The sequence below is a fragment of the Haplochromis burtoni genome, unplaced genomic scaffold (assembly GCF_018398535.1).
Source record: "Haplochromis burtoni strain Fernald_Lab_line unplaced genomic scaffold, NCSU_Asbu1 Contig_960, whole genome shotgun sequence".
Taxonomy (NCBI): domain Eukaryota; kingdom Metazoa; phylum Chordata; class Actinopteri; order Cichliformes; family Cichlidae; genus Haplochromis; species Haplochromis burtoni.
Genome location: NW_024583321.1, coordinates 5,446 through 24,322, shown reverse-complemented (window position 1 = coordinate 24,322; position 18,877 = coordinate 5,446). Strand labels below are relative to the sequence as shown.

General features: G+C 39.0%; 3 protein-coding genes and 1 pseudogene across 5 annotated transcripts; 2 read left to right on the top strand and 2 right to left on the bottom strand.

The window, feature by feature from the left end:
• Positions 1–5,404: 5,404 nt before the first annotated feature.
• Positions 5,405–7,315, bottom strand: LOC102292584 (GTPase IMAP family member 7). The gene is made up of 4 exons (XM_005951344.3): positions 7,037–7,315; positions 6,762–6,861; positions 6,530–6,594; positions 5,405–6,262 (listed from the first exon to the last, which is right to left on the bottom strand). Exons 2-4 carry the CDS (start codon positions 6,836–6,838, stop codon positions 5,676–5,678), a joined length of 729 nt encoding a protein of 242 aa, XP_005951406.1. The 5' UTR covers positions 6,839–6,861; positions 7,037–7,315; the 3' UTR covers positions 5,405–5,675.
• On the top strand, positions 7,190–8,897 carry LOC102292268 (GTPase IMAP family member 7). The gene is made up of 2 exons (XM_005951343.2): positions 7,190–7,246; positions 7,380–8,897. Exons 1-2 carry the CDS (start codon positions 7,228–7,230, stop codon positions 8,075–8,077), a joined length of 717 nt encoding a protein of 238 aa, XP_005951405.1. The 5' UTR covers positions 7,190–7,227; the 3' UTR covers positions 8,078–8,897.
• A 5,642-nt stretch (positions 8,898–14,539) lies between these two features.
• Positions 14,540–16,916, bottom strand: LOC102291954 (GTPase IMAP family member 7). 3 transcript variants are annotated; one of them, XM_042216204.1, is made up of 5 exons: positions 16,862–16,916; positions 16,318–16,417; positions 16,097–16,158; positions 15,925–15,975; positions 14,540–15,817 (listed from the first exon to the last, which is right to left on the bottom strand). In XM_042216204.1, the coding sequence occupies exons 2-5, from the start codon at positions 16,392–16,394 to the stop codon at positions 15,234–15,236; spliced, it is 774 nt and encodes a 257-aa protein (XP_042072138.1). In that variant the 5' UTR covers positions 16,395–16,417; positions 16,862–16,916; the 3' UTR covers positions 14,540–15,233. The 3 variants fall into 3 exon arrangements, with proteins under 3 accessions (XP_042072138.1, XP_042072137.1, XP_005951404.1); XM_042216203.1 differs by having other exon boundaries at positions 14,541–15,817; positions 16,318–16,490; positions 16,862–16,910; XM_005951342.3 differs by having other exon boundaries at positions 14,541–15,817; positions 16,318–16,893.
• Positions 16,589–17,791, top strand: LOC121812939 (annotated as a pseudogene).
• Positions 17,792–18,877: the final 1,086 nt, after the last annotated feature.

Here is an 18,877-nt window from a genome sequence, read left to right as displayed (position 1 = left end):
ACTAAACCTTAACTAAAAATAATGCAATAAATTAACATATTCAAATATAACCTAAGAAATAAAAAAAATAAAAAAACTCAGAATGCTGGATCGTAAAAACCCAAATCCCTGACAACCTGGGAATCTCACAGGGAAATGTGAATAACGAAGAGGCCGCTAATAAAGCTACAACCACCAAATACCTGCAAGGCAAGTCCTGATGAGTCAACTGAATGGCAAGAACAAGATCTGGGCTATCAACACCTATTACCCTGTACTGTAAGCTAAGTGAACGGAAGTAGGCTGAATACTAGTGAGCGCTTAGTGAATACCTCAGCAACAGAAACCCAAGAAAGAAAGGAGCAATAGGAGGAAGCATCATGGAAGGACATGCCCCTGCATGGTATATACCACTGGCAGATAGAGAAAGTGGCTGACATCCAGAAATCCTACCAGTGGATGAATAAAGCTGGATGGAAAGACAGCACAGAGGAAATAACCATGGCACCATAGGCTTAAGCTCTAAGTACAAGATTCATAGAGGCAGGGGTCTACCACACCAGGCAAGATGCCAGGTGCAGGCTGTGTAAAGATGCCCTTGAGATAATCCGACACATAACAGCAGGGTGCAAGATGCTAGCAGGCAAGGCATACTTGTAATGCCATAGCCAAGTTGCTGGCATAGTATACAAAAACATCTGGCCTGGAAGTCCCATGTTAAAAATGGAAAGGGTGGCCAAGAATGACCGAGGTAAGATCCTGTGGGACTTCCAGATACAGACAGACAAACTGGTGATGGCTAACCAACCGGACATAGTGGTGGTAGACAAGCAGAGGAAGATGGCAGTAGTGCTAGATGAAGTTATACCAAACGACAGTCGGGAAGTACCAAGGGCTCAGAAAAGAACTGAGAGAAGAACTCGAGAGGACGTGGAGGTTGAAGGTAATAGTGGCTACAGAGGTAATCGGAGCACTCAGTGTAGTGACCCCCAAGCTAGGCAAGTGGCTCCAGTAGATCCCAGGAACAACATCTCTGTTCAGAAGAGTGCGGTCCTAGGAACAGCAAAGTTACTGTGCAGGACAAGGTCTCTGGAAGAGGACCCAAGCTTGAAGGATAGACTGCCTGCAGGGGTGAGAGGGCAATTAATTTACAGTATATATATATATATATATATATATATTCGCTACCAGTCAAAAGTTTAGACACATCTTCTCAATTGATGTCTTTTCTTTATTTTCATGACTATTTACATTGTAGATTCCTACTGAGGGCATCAAAACTATGGGTGAAAATATATGGAATTGTGTAGTAAACAAAAAAGTGTGAAATTATTTAAATATATATTTTAGATTCTTCAAAATAACCACCCTTTACTTTGTTTACTGTTTTGCACTCTCTTGGTGTTCTCTCAATGAGCTTTCAGTCACCTGAAATGCTTTTTAAACAGTCTTGAACGAGTTCCCAAACATGCTCAGCACTTGTTGGTCCTTTTGCCTTCACTATGCGGTCGATCTCATCCCAAATCATCTTGATTCGGTTTAGGTCAGGTGACTGTGGAGGCCAGGCCATTTGGTCAGAGAAGTCCATCTCCTCCTTCCTGGTGTTTCTTGGCCCAAACAAATCTCTTCTGCTTGTTGCTTTTCCTTAGTAGCTATTTGCTTTCTTAGGAGCTATTTGACCATAGATGCCTGATTTATCCAGTCTCCTCTGAACAGCTGTTGTTGGGGCGGTTCTCATGTGAGCCAATTTCGTTTTAGTGCCGATGGTTTTTGTGACTGCGCTCGGGGATGCATTTAAAGTTATAGCAATTTTCCAGACTGATTGACCTTCAGTTCTTAAAGTAATAATGGACTGTCGTTTCTATTTATTTATGTCATGGTCCTGGGCCATGTTGGCCCAGTGTTCTTGGTTTTCTTGTATGTTTGTATTTTGTTCCTTATTTAGGCCATGTTTTCTGAGTTGCCCTGTTGTGTTGTTCCCTAAGTGTTTTCCCTTCATGGCTTTTACCCCCTGTGTGCCCTCTGTGTATTTATGAGCCCTCGTCTCCCTTTGTGGTTGTTTCATGTTTCCCCAGCCCGTTATGTCTGTGTTTTCCCCGTGCTCTCTCTCCTCCTGTCTGAACCTCTGTGCACTTCCTGTTTACTTTGTGACTCTCACGCCTGTACATGTCATGTTCAGTTCACCCCGCCCTGTCTCTTATGATTATCAGTGTCACCTGTGTTCCCCGTGTGTCCCCTCTGTGTCTCTCGGTTCTTAGAGTCCTCTGCCTTATAGGTTATGTCTCTGTGTTTCTTAGTTGCTGTCTCCACTGTGTCAAGTTCGCGTCTCTGTGTGATACTTCCTGCTTTACTTTGATGGTCCGTGTCTCATGTGAATGCGTCCTGCTTTGCTTGTCTCGTCAGTCCTGATTTCTCCCAGCTGTGCCCTCCTTCTGTGTCTCATTCCCCTCGTTACTTCCCAGTGTATTTAAACCCTGTGTTTCTCTGAGTCAGTGTCGCGTCGTCCCTCATGCTGTGTGGATCTCCCTGTGTCTCTCTGTGAGTTTTTAGTTTGTGGTTTCCCAGTTTAGTTTAGTTTGTATGTTTGTTCTACCGGCATGTGTTTTGAGTTCATTCCCTCGAGTCTGTGAGTCCTGCATTTTGGGTCCAACTCCTGCCTGCCGCACAGCGATTCATGACAATTTAGGTGATTTAGGTTCTTGCCATAATATGAATTCTAACAGTTATCAGGTAGGGCTGCCAGCTGACTAGTGAACTGAGTGCTCAATATGCTCAAGACATTCATGTTTTGCAATTTTCAGTAGGGTCATGGTTTAAACACTGCTAACAAATTCACACAACAGAAAAAGGACCGAACTCAAAAACAGTATGTCCTCAGTGCAGGTTGACATTCAGAAAAATCAAATGCCTCAGATTGGCTGGTTTGATTTGGTTTCTCTTTTTAGTTAGTGTCTGCTTCTTTAAACTCAAGCCAGGTGCTGCATCGTTTATGGGTGTCAGTCACATTTATGTGTTTTTGCAATGCACTTGCACTCTCCTCTTCACCGTTGTCTACCGTCTCACTCAGTGACTGAGGGGTAGTGATGTGAGGAGCAATCCTGAAATACCGATACTTCCAATACCAGTATTTCATGTTGCAGGATCAATTCCTGCTCTATTCCATTTTGTTTTTAATCATAAATATGACATACAGACAAAAATAATAATAAAGTACTAAATAATTAAATATTAGCTATTAATTCTGTTGTCTTTCAAAGGAGAAACATCAAACTGAAATGTTTGTAAAGTCCCTTTATTGAGTTTCTCCTCACAAGTGGGTGTGAAACATATTCAAAGTAAAACAAGCAAGCAAGCAAAAAACTTCCACAACCAACTCTGAAGTGAAACAGTGGCATTAACACTGAATTTTAGAGCAAAGGAAAACATGAACATTCCTCAGTACTTGTTAGCCCATTAACACGGGTGAATGAAAACATTTTGGGTGTAACCCACAGGTGTTACATCACTGCCCACCTTTCTGTTATAATTGTTTGAGTCTCATGCCAGCATGTTCGTTCTTCTACAGGAAGCTGATGACTCTCACGAGATATCTTATCAAGTGGTGATAGGAGATTAGGGTTGGCTCAACAGCTGAATTATCAGAGCAGATCTGACTAAGCAGGGTTTCTGTTTAGTAACAGGCTCATTACATTGAACAAAAACATAGAAATTCTTCTCAAATCAAAAGTAAAAGCTGTTGTGCAGTTTACTTCCTGCATAGTGATCTAGCCACATTGAAGGTTTTCTGAATCTCTACAACATTAACTCACAATATCTGAATCAAATGATGAGTAAATACTGTTATACTGTTGTGGGGACGTAACAACAGTATAAAACAATAATTCCATGAAATATACGATGCACATAACAACATTTACAACATCCTTTGCCCTATTTTGCTTTCTTATTTGAATGGAGAAGGAGAACATGGACAGTCTCAGCAGTCTCTCTATAATCTTTTATCTTTAGTATCTTTACTTCAGAACATTGAAAACAGCAAAGGGCTAGAGGTGGGGTATCCATTTCTATTTTTATAGAAAAACGTCCTGTTAAGGTCCCTGAGTTTGTTCCCAGTGTTTTGTGTTTTTTGGGATTTTTGAATCTTTGTTGTATTGTGTTTTGAGAAGTGAGTTATTTTTCTTGTTCTTAGTCTTAGTTCTTCTTTGGATCTGCCTCCAAACTGTCAAAGGTAAATGTACTCACGTGAGCAGGATTTCCGAGATACTTATGCGAGCTGGAGGCCATCACTCGATCAAGCAACAGAATCACATTTTCTGCAAAAAGTAAAGATGGGATTCTGAGACTACATAAGTGAAAGCCTTCTGCCACTTTACTACACCTAGAAATTCTGTCCATAAAAATCATGAACAGAATCAGTGACAAAGGGCAGCTCTGGCGGAGTCTGACACCTACTGGAAACGAGTCCGCCTAAAAGAGTCTGCCCAGGGGACCAATGGAATATTATCGGTCATGAATTGGTACATTCCTCAGAGTATATATCTCTTACAGGAAAAGTAAATTGACACTGATACATTTCAACATGTGGCTTCCCTCTGTGTGCCTGATACACATGTGAGAGTAACTCCTAAGAAACCACCACCATTACCTAATTTATGGTGAACACAGGCAATGGCGATAATGAGTCTATCAACAATAATCAAAATATATGATACCTAGTTTTTTGCACATACAGAATTTCCATAAATACATGCATCCAACAACAGCCCCACATGAATATATCTAAATATCTGAAGATAGAACAAGGAGAGTGTGTGAATGATGGATAGAAAGCACTGAATAAGGCAAGTTATATGGATGCTTTGAGTGCTCAGAGTAGAAAATCACAATGCAAGAACCAGCCCATTTACCATTAACAAATTGGCTTTTCTTCATCTGATCCCTTCTACATCCAGAATCAAATTTAAAATCCTTCTCCTCACTTGGAATGTTTTGAATGATTAGGCCTCATCTTCTCTTGAACATATCATAGTACTGTATCACCTAAATAGAGGACTTTGCTCTCAGATTGGTAAATTGTAAATGGACTCCCATTGCACACTTCAAGTGCTTTATACAACTTACCTAATTCACCCAGTCATACAAGCACCTTTTTCTGTGCTTTCTATCTAACATTCACACATATTCATACTGTGATAGGTGCACTGGAGAGAAACTTGGGGTAAGTAGAAGACGGGACTCGAACCACCACCCTCTACCTCCTGAGCTTACTCACTCACCCCCATTGCTTACTTGTTGTTATTAGGATATTTAAGTAGTACTTAAAATACCTTACAATAGAAAGCGCCTTAATGCCACTGTTGTTTTGATGTGGTGCCATATAGATAAAATTGAATTGAATTGAGTCTTAGACCATAGAACAATTGGACACTTTGTACTGAAAATTTTAGTTTTATTGAATTAGTTCCAGTTTACAAAGGTTAACAAGCTTTCATTGCCTCCTTTGACAGAAGTCCAAGAAAAAATATCAGATCATTCTTCTCATCTGTGTGTTAAGTCAAATGAAATTTATTAAAGAAAACACCATAGATTCACATTTGTAGCTGTATTAGATCATCTACCTCTTCAAGATAGTGATTCGCTCAATGCTCTATTTTTACATATATGCAAAAAAAATAATAATTTCCAAGCACTTCAATTTATACATTATTCTGGTCTTTGAGTATTGTGTTTACCACCTTCATTAGTTTTTCAACCTGATCAGGACCTGATTTGTTGTTCTCAAAGAGAACACACCTGTTTCCACACTTTTCAACCATTTTCTTCAGATCAGGTTGGCAAGAATGAAGAAAATCCTCCAAGCCCATTCCTGCCTGCTGCAAGTCGTTTCCTCGGGTGAACAGGATGATTGTTCGTCCTCTAACTTCCCTCCCAAAAGCTTTTTCTAACTTTTCCATTATGTCTCTCTCATCATCTGTAAATCTGCTCACATGCATCACAAGTACATACACACATGGTCCTGACTCCCAGAGTTGTTTGCACCTTTTCACATGTTTGTCCCTAACTGATGGAGCAATGTCATCATCAAACATATCTGGGGTATCAATCACATTTACGTCTACACCACTGATCTCAGTTTGTACATTCTGGCAATTTGTGGTGACGGCCGTTGAACTGGGTCTAGAAACAAAGTGTTTCTGTCCAAGGATGGTGTTCCCACTGGCACTCTTTCCAGTCCCAGCCATTCCCAGAAGAACAAGGTTCACTGTGGTGCCAGTGTGTCTTCCTGCATAGATGTATACCAATAATAATGTAAGTGAAAACTTACTATGCTACATTAAAAAAAGAATCAATTAAAAGTGAATGAAATAATTTAAGATTGAGTCTTGTACAGTACTATTAAAACACAAAAGAATGTGGTTACCATTAGTGAATCTTTATTGCATTATTTTTCAAGTACTCTTTGCTTCAGAAATCATATGAACAATGCTGCTTGACTGAAAAACCCACTAGTATGTGCTTTATATAGCAGTTCAAAGAGATAGTGGTTTACCTGTCTTTGCCTCATCAGTGTGTGGTCTTGTTATACATTGTAATCCCACGCACTTCATCAGGAAGCTGGTTGTTGTGTCATAAAAAGTTATAATCATAATAATATGCAAACATTTCGGAGTATCTCTATGAGCTACATTTGCAAAATATTTCATAGCATATATGTACCCCATGAAAAGAGACTTGATTTACATGCTAAAGCTAAATCAAAAGTGCTCGACTTTTAGCTTTACCTCATATTGTCTGCCGCCGGTTGTCTGTCTTTAGTCTCGTTGCTTCCGTCTTGCCATTTGCTGAAAAAGTTTCCCATGATGCAGGATTTGAACGAATAACCTGCAGGTTCAAATGTCAATGCCAGCACAACTCTTCACTTTTGTTTAAGTATACTCATTTAACAAATTAGTATATCTCCGTTAAATAAATACATTTTTCTGATACTCTTAGACACTCTTGATTAGAAATTATTTTTTATTGCTACAAAGCAAATACATGTAGAAGCACAACTTACAGTGAGTGGAAGTTGTTCGGTCTGTTGAAGCATAACTCTGTGTGACACTGTCTAAAGCCTGCAGACTGCTGTTCTCTGACTGTATAATACTGCAGGAGGCGTGTCATCTGTTGAGCTATAAAAAGCAACATGTTTGTTGCAGTTTTAGCATTCATCTCTCACCTGTGCAGTGACAACAGTGAAGAGAAAACATGGCTTCATTTCCACCAGGTAAGACTTATTATTAATCATTGTGTCTTTAATTACTTTCCTTTGAAAAATATCAAAACTTCTCAGTTTCACTTTGGTTCTTGTAAAACTCTTGTGTACATGGGTTAAATCAAATTAGTCATTTGTGTTTCAGGTCCTGATTTGAGGATTGTGATGATTGGAAAAACTGGTGTGGGCAAGAGTGCTGTTGGGAACACCATCCTGGGATGTGAGCGTTTCAGATCTTGTCCTTTATCTGCATCAGTGACTGAGTTTTGTGAAAAAGGTGTGACACAGTGGGGTAACAGGGTGATTAGTGTTGTAGACACACCAGGGATCCTGGACACTTCAAAATCAGACGAGTTCATCAAAAGTGAAATCGTCAAATGTGTTGAAGTCTCCTGTCCCGGTCCTCACGTGTTCCTGTTGGTCATCCAAATCGGCCGATTCACAAGAGAAGAGAAAAACTCAGTGGAAGCCCTGCAGGAGCTGTTTGGCCAAGAGGCAAACAAGTACATGATTGTGCTCTTCACCCGTGGTGGTGATCTTGGAAGCATGACCATACAGCAGTATGTACGTGATGCTGAGCCAGGGCTTAAACGCATCATCCAAAGCTGTGGAAAAAGGTACCACGTCTTTGACAACACCAGCAGCGACAGAAGGCAGGTGGTGGAGTTGGTCAAGAAGATCGACAAAATGATGTCAGTAAATAAGGGCACCCACTACACAGACGCCATGTTTAAAGAGGTGGAGGAAGCACGCAAAAAGGGAGTAACACTGCAGCAGTACAAGTTCACTGAGCCATTGTGCAAACGTATCAAACTTTTTCGCATCATTCTTGGGAAAGATTAAAGTGTTGTTATTCTACTGTAATTATTCTATTCTGAATAGGACAGCTTTTATACCTACATGAAATATACAGTTTGTTCATGATCGTACACACAGTGTGCAGGATCAATATATGTTGATTTCCCATAAAGAAATAATAAAGTAAAATATTTTTATGTGACTTTATCTTTTGACTTTGAAGAAGAAAGTATTTGAACGTGAAATAGTGAGCATATAATCATTGTTTTATAATAATCATAACATAAGCTATGCTATTAAAGTATTTATTGTCTCTGTTGCATCTATTCTGATTTGTATATGGGCATCAAATCATGGTGGTTATGTATATATCATACATTTGGGAGACACAAGATAAATTTAGTCAATTAAATATTTTGTGTTAATTCGAGCTGTGAATTGTTTTCTGTTTTAAACAATGATGACTTCAGTTTCTATAACGGTGGCACTCTGCCTCTGTTTCACTCTTTTGTACCACCTTTAGAAGTCAGTCCAGCAACAGGCATTTGAAAGGCAAGCAAGACCAGGTACTTTTCTTTTTAAAAAGCTGTTTAATGAAACTTTGAATTAACATGGCAAGACTCGGTCGAAAGACTGTGTTGCCTCCAGCTTATCCAACTCCCGAACTACGTAATTACAGCGTGGCAGAAGCCCAAAATACCAAAAAGCGCACTAGAATTTCGCACTTCTATATTCTACCCTTTAACACAACAGTATTTGGAAATTAACTGGAAATTACACACTTATCAACAAAAATCTATATTTCCTTTTTTAAACCAATTAAACCAGCCTTTAATTGGCTCTTACAGTCTCTAATGAGAAGTTTTACTTTGGGTCTATTCTATGGCTGTTTGTATTAAAACATTATGAAAGTTTCCCTTAATCTGAATCTGATTTGACAATTATTCATTTAAAGCTTCAAGCTTCATAAAAACTAATAATCACTCCACTTTCATCAGTTATTTCTGATTCTGAGATGACAATGTCAGAGTCAGATGTTCAGCTGCTTCATTCATTGTTATGTTTTGCCTGTATGAATGACAGAAAATTAGATGACTGGTATTGACAGGTTTCTAGGTTTCAGCATCATGAATCATTTCTCCAAGACAATTCACTTTATCACCCTGCCCAAGTGCCCATCCGCCTTGTAGATGGCTCAGCTAATGATGGACCGCTGAGAAAAAGGATAAGAATAACTTTATTGATTCCAAAGCAAAATTCACAAAATTTTATCTGAATTAAGAAGCAGAAAGTTAGCTGCCATCCAGGTCTTTATGTCTTTAAGACATTCCTGCAGTTTAACTCATTGGTGTGTGTTATCTGACTCTCCATTTACATGAACAAACTGGAGTCTATTAGATAGATATGATACAAACCACTGCAGTGCAGTACCTGTAATACCTACAGCATGTTCTAATCGCTCTAATAGGATATTATGGTCGACAGTATCGAACGCTGCACTGAGGTCTAGCAGGACAAGCACAGAGATGAGTCCACTGTCAGAGGCCATAAGAAGATCATTTGTAACCTTCACTAAAGCTGTTTCTGTGCTGTGATGAGCTCTGAAACCTGTTAAGGAATAAACATATATTCTTTGTGCTTATTTTCTGAGTATATTGTTTTATGTATTTTAATATTGAAGGCTTGTAAAGCAAGGCCACTTTTGACTCACAAAAGAATGAAAAACAGGAAGTTACTGTAGAGCTGTACAAGCATATAAATAAAACAGGAAACCAGACAGAAAAAACAGGAACTAGTAACATATAAGGAGTTGTTTGTATCGAGGCTGTGTGTGACGTGTAAAGTACCAAAATAACACCTATATGAGACACATTTTTAGCTTCTAATGTTGGAGATTCTGCAACTGGCTTTGGGCTGTGCAGGGCTCTCTCTTCCGGAAGATGATTGAATGAAGAATTCTAAGTGTTTTACCACTCCTGAGTCGGGTTTTCTCTGTTCTATCATGGGGATCAAAGAATCGGGTTTAATAAACCTGACTGCAACTCTTCAAATAAGCCATTCCTCCGCAGATGATCTGTTTGCTGTTTGACAACTACTCTTTCAAGGATTTTTGAGACAAAAGGAAGGTTGGAGATTGGCCTATAATCAGCTAAGACAGCTGGGTCTGGAGATGGCTGTTTAAGTTATAACCACTGCCAGCTCGAAAGCCTGTGATGCATAGACAAATAATAGAGATAGAGTGATCATATTTGAGATTGAAGCATTAATGAATAGTAGGACGTTTTAAAGCAGTCTTGTAGGAATGGGGTCATGCAGGGCTTTTGTTTTCATGCACATTGTCTTCCACTGACAGAAAAGATGAGATAATGGCGATGAAATGGATTCCTTTCAGTCAGCAACAAAAATCAACATACGTGTTCAAAACAAAACCCATAAAAAACCATCTGATAATAACAAACAAAACCAAAATCCAGTCTAACTTGTGCAAATGTTTTACTAAATTCAGACTATTGAATTCCTGAAATATTCATGTTTCTAATGTTGTCCATAGTTACTGTCACATGGCTACCTTCAGTTTGCTCAGTTTGGATGTACTGATAGAGAAGTAAAAAGTGAAATAAAGATTAAAAGATGAAGACTATTCGAAAGAGTGACACAAGAGAACTATGACACACCACATTTTGGTACATAAAAAAGTATGAAAAGGCATGGAAGAAGGAGAGAAGGAAACTCCTGACACGACTTATATGCAGTCTAAGGCAAAATAAGACGGCCCAACATAGGAAAGCTGGCGTCCACATATGTGGACATCACGTTTTGGGTTGTCTAGACCAAACTACTAAATTTTGCTCTACAAGGGCCTGATATCAGCTTATGAGGACATTATACTGTTCAAACAGCAAAAGAGAATTAGCAAAGAGAAACAGAAAATGCATGCCATGAAAGAGTTTGGGTTATTGGACCCAGTTCTTTTTATTCTTTTATTAGACAGAGAAGACGCAGAGTCAGAGTGGTCAATGCATTTATAATCATTTTATTCAATCATCTTCCGGAAGAGAGTTGTGCACAGCGCTAAGTCACTTGCAGATCTGAAGCACTAGAAGCCTATGACCTGTATGATAGTCAGGTCCCTCCCGTGTTATTTTGGTACTCACGTCATACACAGTTTAGATCAAAAGAACTTCTGCGCTACACTCTGCCCTTACTTGATATGTGTATGTTTGTGTTGCTGGTGGAGTGATTACGTGTGCTACCCTCTGCCTAGTTCCGCTTTTTCTGTCTGCATCTGTTTCCTGTTCTTAATATACAGCCTCTGCTAGTAGGCTAGCGACCTGTCCAAGGTGTACCCTGCCTCTCACTCTAAGATAACTGGGATAGGCTCCAGCCCCCGGTGCCCCTGAAGAGGATGGATGTTATGGATGCCATAGAACAGAAGAACACAAACATTTGTAAGGGCACAGAAAATTCCAAGATTTGAAACAGTGATGTTCAGTAAAGATTTGAGTAACTCCAGGGCCATTGGCTTCCATGTGCATTGTCTTCCACTGACAGAAAAGATAAGATAATGCCAATGAAATGGATTCCTTTCCGTCACCAAAAATCCATATGTGCGTTCAGAAGAAAAAAACAATCTGATAATAACAAATGGAAACCAAAATGCAGTCTAACTTATCTAAATGTTTTTACTGAAGTCACGCTATTGAATTCCTGAAATATTCCTGTTTCCCATGTTGCCCATAGTAACTGTCACATGGCTACCTTCAGTTAGGATGTACAGAGAAGTAGAAACTGAAATAAAGATTAAAAGAAGACGACTATCTGAAAGAGAGCAAGCATCATGAAGTGTCATCTTTCACACTTTTTCATAAGTTAATGATCCTTTGTATACATATTAAACATGAAGCTTTGCTTTTCTATGTCCTCCTCTTATGTGACTCGTAGAAGTCAAACAATTTCATCTTAGCAGATGATGTGTTGAATCTTTTCTGTGCGTTGATGTTTCAGTAAATCACCTGCAAATGTAACTCGGAGTCTAACAGAAGTCACTTGGATGAGTGACGAAACGTTTCTGCCACTGAAAACGCACAGATGAACAGAATCCACCTTTTGGGGTAACTCAATCTGGTGAGGCCAGTGGCAGTCAGGAAATGATATCAGTTTTTACCTTAGATTAATTTTAAATTGTAAAACAACCATGTCAAGCTGGAAAGACTTGAATGATATGCATTGTAAAGAAAAATAACAAAGTTTAGCAAGAAATATCCCTAAGATTCCTGATTTCATTCAACTTGTTAAAAATAGACTTTTCAAAGAAAGAACTTCTCTTTGGGATCTACTTGACACAAAATGGACGTATTTATGTATTTATTTCATTTCTTTATACCGTGCCAAATCACAACAGCAGTTGCCTCAAGATGCTTTATTTTGAAAGCTAAAGATCCTACAGTCATATAAAGCCAATCAAAGAGTAATGTATGTAATGATGATGGTGTTTATACTTTGAATGTTATTGCCAGCTCAACTTTTTGACTCATGTTGTCATGTTTTCCCATCTGTGTATAACCTCCAAGTTACTCACATTTATCCGTTAACTTATGTGTGCGTGTGTGTGTGTGTGTGTGTGTATAAGATAATGTGTATATGATCAAATGAGATGAATTATTATGTATGCTGTAGAACACAAGGAGACAAACATTTATAAGTACACAGAGAATTCCACGATTTGAATCAGTGATGTTCAGTAGAGATTTGAGTGGCTTCTGTCTTCCATGACAGAAAATGTAGATAATGCCGATGAAATGGATTCCTTTCAGTCACTAACAAAAATCGATATGTGTGTTCAGAAGAAAAACAAATGTGATAATAACAAACAAAACCAACATCCAGTCTAACTTGTCTAAATGTTTTACTGACGTCAGGCCATTGAATTCCTGAAATATTCCTGTTTCTAACGTTGTCCATAGTTGCGGTCACATGGCTACCTTCAGTTTGGATGTACTGATAGAGAAATAGAAAGTGAAATAAAGGTTAAAAGACGAAGGCTATTCAAAAGAGAACAAGCCTAATCAACTATGACACACCACATTTTGGTAGATAACAAAACAAAGTTTGAAAAGGCATGGGAGAAAGAGAGAAGGTAAATCCTGTGTCATGTTATGATTTATTTTTGAAGATGATGAAGCATCATCTTTCACATTTTTTCATAATGATGTGACATGAGAAAAATGTGAAGCTGTGCAGTTTGATCAGTAAATAATAATAACATAGACATAGAGATCTTCATTTTGAAATTTGAAATGACAATGTCAGGTATGAGAGACGTGACATAATTGGATTGTAAAGGAAAAAAAGGCAGCCCAAGGATTAGGCTGTGAGCAGCTGACATGTGCTTCTCCAATATTCACCGCTCATTGTAGGTTTGTTCAGCTGAATTCAAAAATATATGTGCAGAGTTTACATGAGGCCTTCTAAAGTAGGAAAAGGTTATACTCAATTACCAAAGTAAGTGTGAGACAGAATCCAGACGCAGGCACTGGCTTGGATGTGAGCGAGCTTTTATTAACACACTGGTGGTACAAACTGAAATGCGGCAAACAGAAACAAAACCTAAAGGTGACCTAGACTGGAAGAAACTAACAAAACGGACCTGAAAGGAAGACTCTAGGAGAAACACTAACATGAGTGAACACAGGCTATAAATACACAGAAGGGAACGAGGCAGCTACACACAGGAGGGAGGCACAGCTGATTGTGATCAACAAGACGAGACAGGGGAAACGCAAACTCAACACACTGGCATAAGACAGACTTTCACAATAAAAGAGGAAACTCACAACACATGCGAAGACACAGACACAGAGACGCGGGCTTTACACAGAGACCTACAGTAGCTACACTACAGGGATACACAGGTGGGGGTGACACAAAACAGAGGGAGCACAGAGTAAACACTGGGAGGTCAAATAACAAAACCTAAAAATCAGAACTCAGGAAGTACCACGAAACTAGGACAGAAAACCCAAAACACAAACAGTCACAAACCATGATGAAATCAAAAGTGAAAGTACAAAACCCAAAAACACTGGGTCACCGACCCAGGACCACAACAATTTCGGTGCTTTTTTCCCCCTGAGATGTCATACACTTTGGATTCTAGCCAATCATTTTACCTTTGCAAGTGTAGTAGGCGGGCCCAGGTACGTACGTTCTTTTAGAGCAGAGCTACAGATTAAAAATGCCCAAGGAGGAGCGGTCAAAGTCTGGCTGTACTTCACAGCAAAAGATACAAACTCAGCAGCAACAAGTGCTTTAAGCTGATACTGTCAAAGGAGGTAACACCTCGAATCTGTTGAAACACCTGGCACACCAGTGTGTGAATGTGTGTGTGTTAATGGGTGGATGACTGGTTGTGTAAAGCACTTTGGGGTCCTTAGGGACTAGTAAAGCGCTATACAAATACAGGCCACTTACCATTTACCATTACCTGGCGACGCACAGAATAACTCCAGTTTTGAAGCACATCAAACTTTATTAATTTGTTAGTCTGAAGAAGTATTCTTGGTGTGTATCCTGTGTTCTAGTACCTACATTTCCACTCAGCAGCAGAGGTAGAACTGCATAAAGTATCATTGAATTTTCAAGCTAACTTGAAACTGAAATTCAGAATATTGTTAACAATCTTAAAATATTCATTTGTCAGACTGGATTCTCGGTGCTTGTTGATAATTCTGGTATCATAGTGTATCTGATCAAGGCATCTCACAGGAGTTGGTGAACAGACACACACGCTACAATCATCAAAGGAAGACGAATATGCGTTTATGATGTGTCATCTTAAAACTGGTGTGACTATTATAAATAAATAAAATCCCATTTGTCAGGTTAGACTGTGGAATCAGAACCCTAATGCAGACAGACAGGGATCTTTTATTGAAGGAAAACCAAAATCCATAAAAATACAATGAAACACTGTGAAAACAATGAGACTAGAAAACACAAGGAAGACATGAAGCAGGAAACAGGCTACGTGGCATCTTGGTTGGATGTAGGCTACTTTGGAACATTGTAAAATAAGACACGTGAAGCTATTTATAAATCCAATATACAGCACTTTAAGAAACAGACTAATGCTCTAACATATTTATTACTTGAGGCAGGAAATGGCACGTATTTTAGTGCTCTGATCTGATAAATGAAGTCATCATTTTTGCTTTTCTTCTGTCACCCTGATCACGTTGTCCATTAGCTTTTCCACTTGAGCTGAATCTGATCTGTGGTTCTCAAAGAGAACACACCTGTTGCCACACTTTTCAAGTATTTTCTTCAGATCAGGTTGACAGGTATGTAAAAAATCCTCCAACCCCAGTCCTGCCTGTTGTAGGTCGTCTCCTCGGGTGAACAGGATAATTGTTCGTTCTCCAGCTTCCCTCCCAAAAGCTTTTTCTAACTTTTCCAGTATGTCTCTCTCACCATCTGTAAATCTGCTCACATGCATCACAAGTACAAACACACAGAGTTCTGACTCATAGAGCTGTTTGCACCTTTTTACATGTTTGTCCCTAACTGATGATTTCATGTCATCATCAAAGATGTCTGGGGTATCAATCACACATAAGTGTACACCTTCCTTCTCAGTTTCTTCCATCTGGCACTTTTTGGTGACCGCCGTTGAACTGGGTCTAGAAACAAAGTGTTTCTGTCCAAGGATGGTGTTCCCACTGGCACTCTTTCCAGTCCCAGACATTCCCAGAAGAACAAGGTTCACTGTGGTGCCAGCATGTCCTCCTGAATTGATTTACAATAATGATAATTTAAGAGAAACAGATGAAAGTTACATTAAAACAAACACTTACTTTCTTTAATTTTAGGCACATTATAAGCACAGTTCATACTTTTTGAACTCTTCTTAGGGTCACTGTAGGGCTTTTCTTTATGTTTGCCACCTGAATAAAATAGACAAATGAGAGTTTTTGTATCAGTTTCTATGAAGCATAGTGGTTTGTTCAAATAAGCCACCACACAAATCATTTTTAAGGGAAAGTGCTGAGTGAGATTGTGGTTTACCTCTCGTTGCTGTGTCAGTGTGAGTGTGTAGCCTAGCTGTGGTTTGTGATTTATGGCCAAATCTGAAGTTTTGTAACAGTGAACATATTAACTTAGCAGTTAACTGTTTGCTGTTTCATAACAATTAATTATTTAATAGCATCTTCTGTTGAAAGCAGATTTACATGAAGCTAACTGTAATTACAAATCAGCCACTCTCTACTCTCCACCTTCACCTTTACCTCTTGCTAGTTGCCTCTGATGGTCTGGATTTTGTCTGTTTAGCCCTTTTTTCCAGTTTGAAGGGCAGGCAGCTCATGGTGCAGGATTAGGAGGAGTAATCTGTAGGTTCATAGGTCAGTGGCAGCAGAATTCTGAACTCTTCACCTTCATTTATTTATATTTCATAAGTTTTCTTTTGGGTAAAAAAAACAGATAACTGTTTACACAAGATGCTATATCAGTTTTCAAGGCTTTGTCAAACACTTTAGCAGTGTAAACTGTAAAGTTACTATGACAAGTATTCCCCCAGTGTTGTGCAGTAAAAATCATGTATGTTGTCTGTGAAAACAAACATGAACTCGTCTGAGAAGGTTATAAGTCTAAGGAGACTGGAAAGAAAAACGTCTTTCCAAGCTCATTAGACAAACATGAAATCATTTGTCTGTAATACTGTATCTCATGTTTAGGTAATCATTAAACATCTTTCCTTATATCTAAATTTTATTCATTAACAATGGTTTTTTAACTAATGCAAATAAAAGAAAAGTCTACAAGTGAACTTACCGTGAGACATTCCCTTAGACAAGCAGCAAAACTCTGTGTGGTGTCTGAAGCTGAGCTGCACTGTGTTTCTATTATGTGGGGGCGTTATCCAACCAATGCAGGCATGTCAGAGGTGTATCTATAAATAACCAATGCAGTTAACAGCTTTAACATTTATCTCTCTCATCTGTTCTGTGACAGCAGTCAAGATAAAAACAAAAAAAATGCTACATTTCACTCAGGTAAGAACGATTTTTAATCCTCTCTTTCTGCAAGATGTCTAATTATCTCATGTATGAAAAATGTTGAAATACTTTCAGATTCATTGAGGTTTACATGCACAGATTACACTGAAGTTGTGAATTGTGATTCAGGTCCTGATTTGTGAATTGCGACAACTGGAAAAACTGGTGTGGGCAAGAGTGCTGTGGAAACACCTTCCTGGGAAAAAATGTAGATCTTGTCCCTCTTCATTATCAGTGACTGAGATATTGTAAAAACAAAAACAAAACTGTGACACAGTTTACTAAGTGTGGAAGACACCAGGGACTCTGGATACTGGAAAATCAAGTATTTGATCAACAAATAAATTGTTATATGCATTTAAGTCTCCTGTCCAGGTCCTCAGGTGTTCCTGTCTGTCATCCAAGTCGGTCAAATCACCAGAGAAGACAAAAACTATGAAAGAGCTGTTTGGCCCAGAAGCAAATAAGCAGATGACTGTTTCTGTTCACTTGTGGTGGTGAGCTTGGAGACCTGACCATACAGCTGTACGCCAGTGAAACTGAGTCAGGGCTTCAACATATCATTCAGAGCGCTGGCAACGGGTTCCACATCTGTGAAAAGATTGATTTAGCTCCACCAAGTGGAGGAGCTTGTTAAGAGATGGACAACATGCTTGCAGCAAACGGGGGCACACACGACACAGATGCCATGTTTAGAGAAGTGAAGGCAACATGCAGAACAGAATGGAAAGTATTAATATAAATATATCAAAATGAAGATCAATATCAATCAACTCAAATTGGCAGTTCATTTCAGAACTTGGACTCTTCTCTGACAAAACCATGCTGCTGCAACAGCTACAGTATGTGGCTTTGCATTGGGCTGTAAATACATTTAAAAAAATCAGCCTCATTCAGCTTCAACTTCAAGATCCCACCATGAAATTCTGCCTGCTGCTGTCTCTTCGGATGGAACCAAAATCTCAGTTTCTTCTTTTTCTTTATTAGAAATATCAGGACATATTATATTTCATTGAATTATATTTACTTAATTTTATTCATAATGCAGGGACAAATAAAACACAGTTTGAGGAGAAATATTTTGCATAAACACAAGGCATGTGTGTGTTTGTATACATTAATGACATGTTCGCATCCCAAAGATTCTCTTTCATTATTGGGTTCCTGCACTGAAATGGAAAAATCCATCTGTGACCTGTAATGTTATTGTTTACTAATGCCCTTATGTGCTGCTGTCCTGAGCACATGCAACTAAATGATTCAAGCATAATGCCTATTTTATTTTGAGGGCTAGGTCTGGCAATGTTGGCACTTATTTTCCCATTTTAGTTAGAAGACACAAATGCCATGTTGCAATACTATACTGCTATGGTAGCCAATGTTTCAAATGCAGGTTTCAAAGGTTTGTGAGTGTACACTTAATCCAAAACCTAGTAACGGTTTACTCATCCTTGCCACTGGGTGTCTATAGCTCAGCAGGTAGAGCAGGTCACCTGCTGATCAGAAGGTTAGTGGTTTGATCTCTCGCTCCTCCAGTCTGCATGTCAAGTGTGTGAATGTAGTTAGGAAGCACTCAGTTAAAAGAAAATGTGTGACTGGGTGAATGTGGCATATTGTATAGAGCACTTTGAGTTATCCGGGAGAGAAGAAAAGCACTATATACAAATCAGTCCATTCACTGTTTGAACAGAGTTTTCGTCATGTTGCACTATTATGTTCTGGCACATGATGTTATTACATGGCTTGATTACGGTACACATTGTTCTGGGCCAGCAGTGTGTCTACAACTGGC

Coding starts and splice junctions, on each gene's coding strand:
- LOC102292584 (XM_005951344.3), bottom strand. CDS start 6,838: ATGGGAAACTTTTTCAGCAAATGGCAAGACGGAAGCAACGAGACTAAA. Junction 6,595..6,761: donor CCGGCGGCAGACAATATGAG/GTAAAGCTAAAA, acceptor CACAACAACCAG/CTTCCTGATGAAGTGCGTGG. Junction 6,263..6,529: donor CACTGATGAGGCAAAGACAG/GTAAACCACTAT, acceptor ACATCTATGCAG/GAAGACACACTGGCACCACA.
- LOC102291954 (XM_042216204.1), bottom strand. CDS start 16,394: ATGAGCTGCCTGCCCTTCAAACTGGAAAAAAGGGCTAAACAGACAAAA. Junction 16,159..16,317: donor TCAGAGGCAACTAGCAAGAG/GTAAAGGTGAAG, acceptor ACAAAACTTCAG/ATTTGGCCATAAATCACAAA. Junction 15,818..15,924: donor CCCTAAGAAGAGTTCAAAAA/GTATGAACTGTG, acceptor AAATCAATTCAG/GAGGACATGCTGGCACCACA.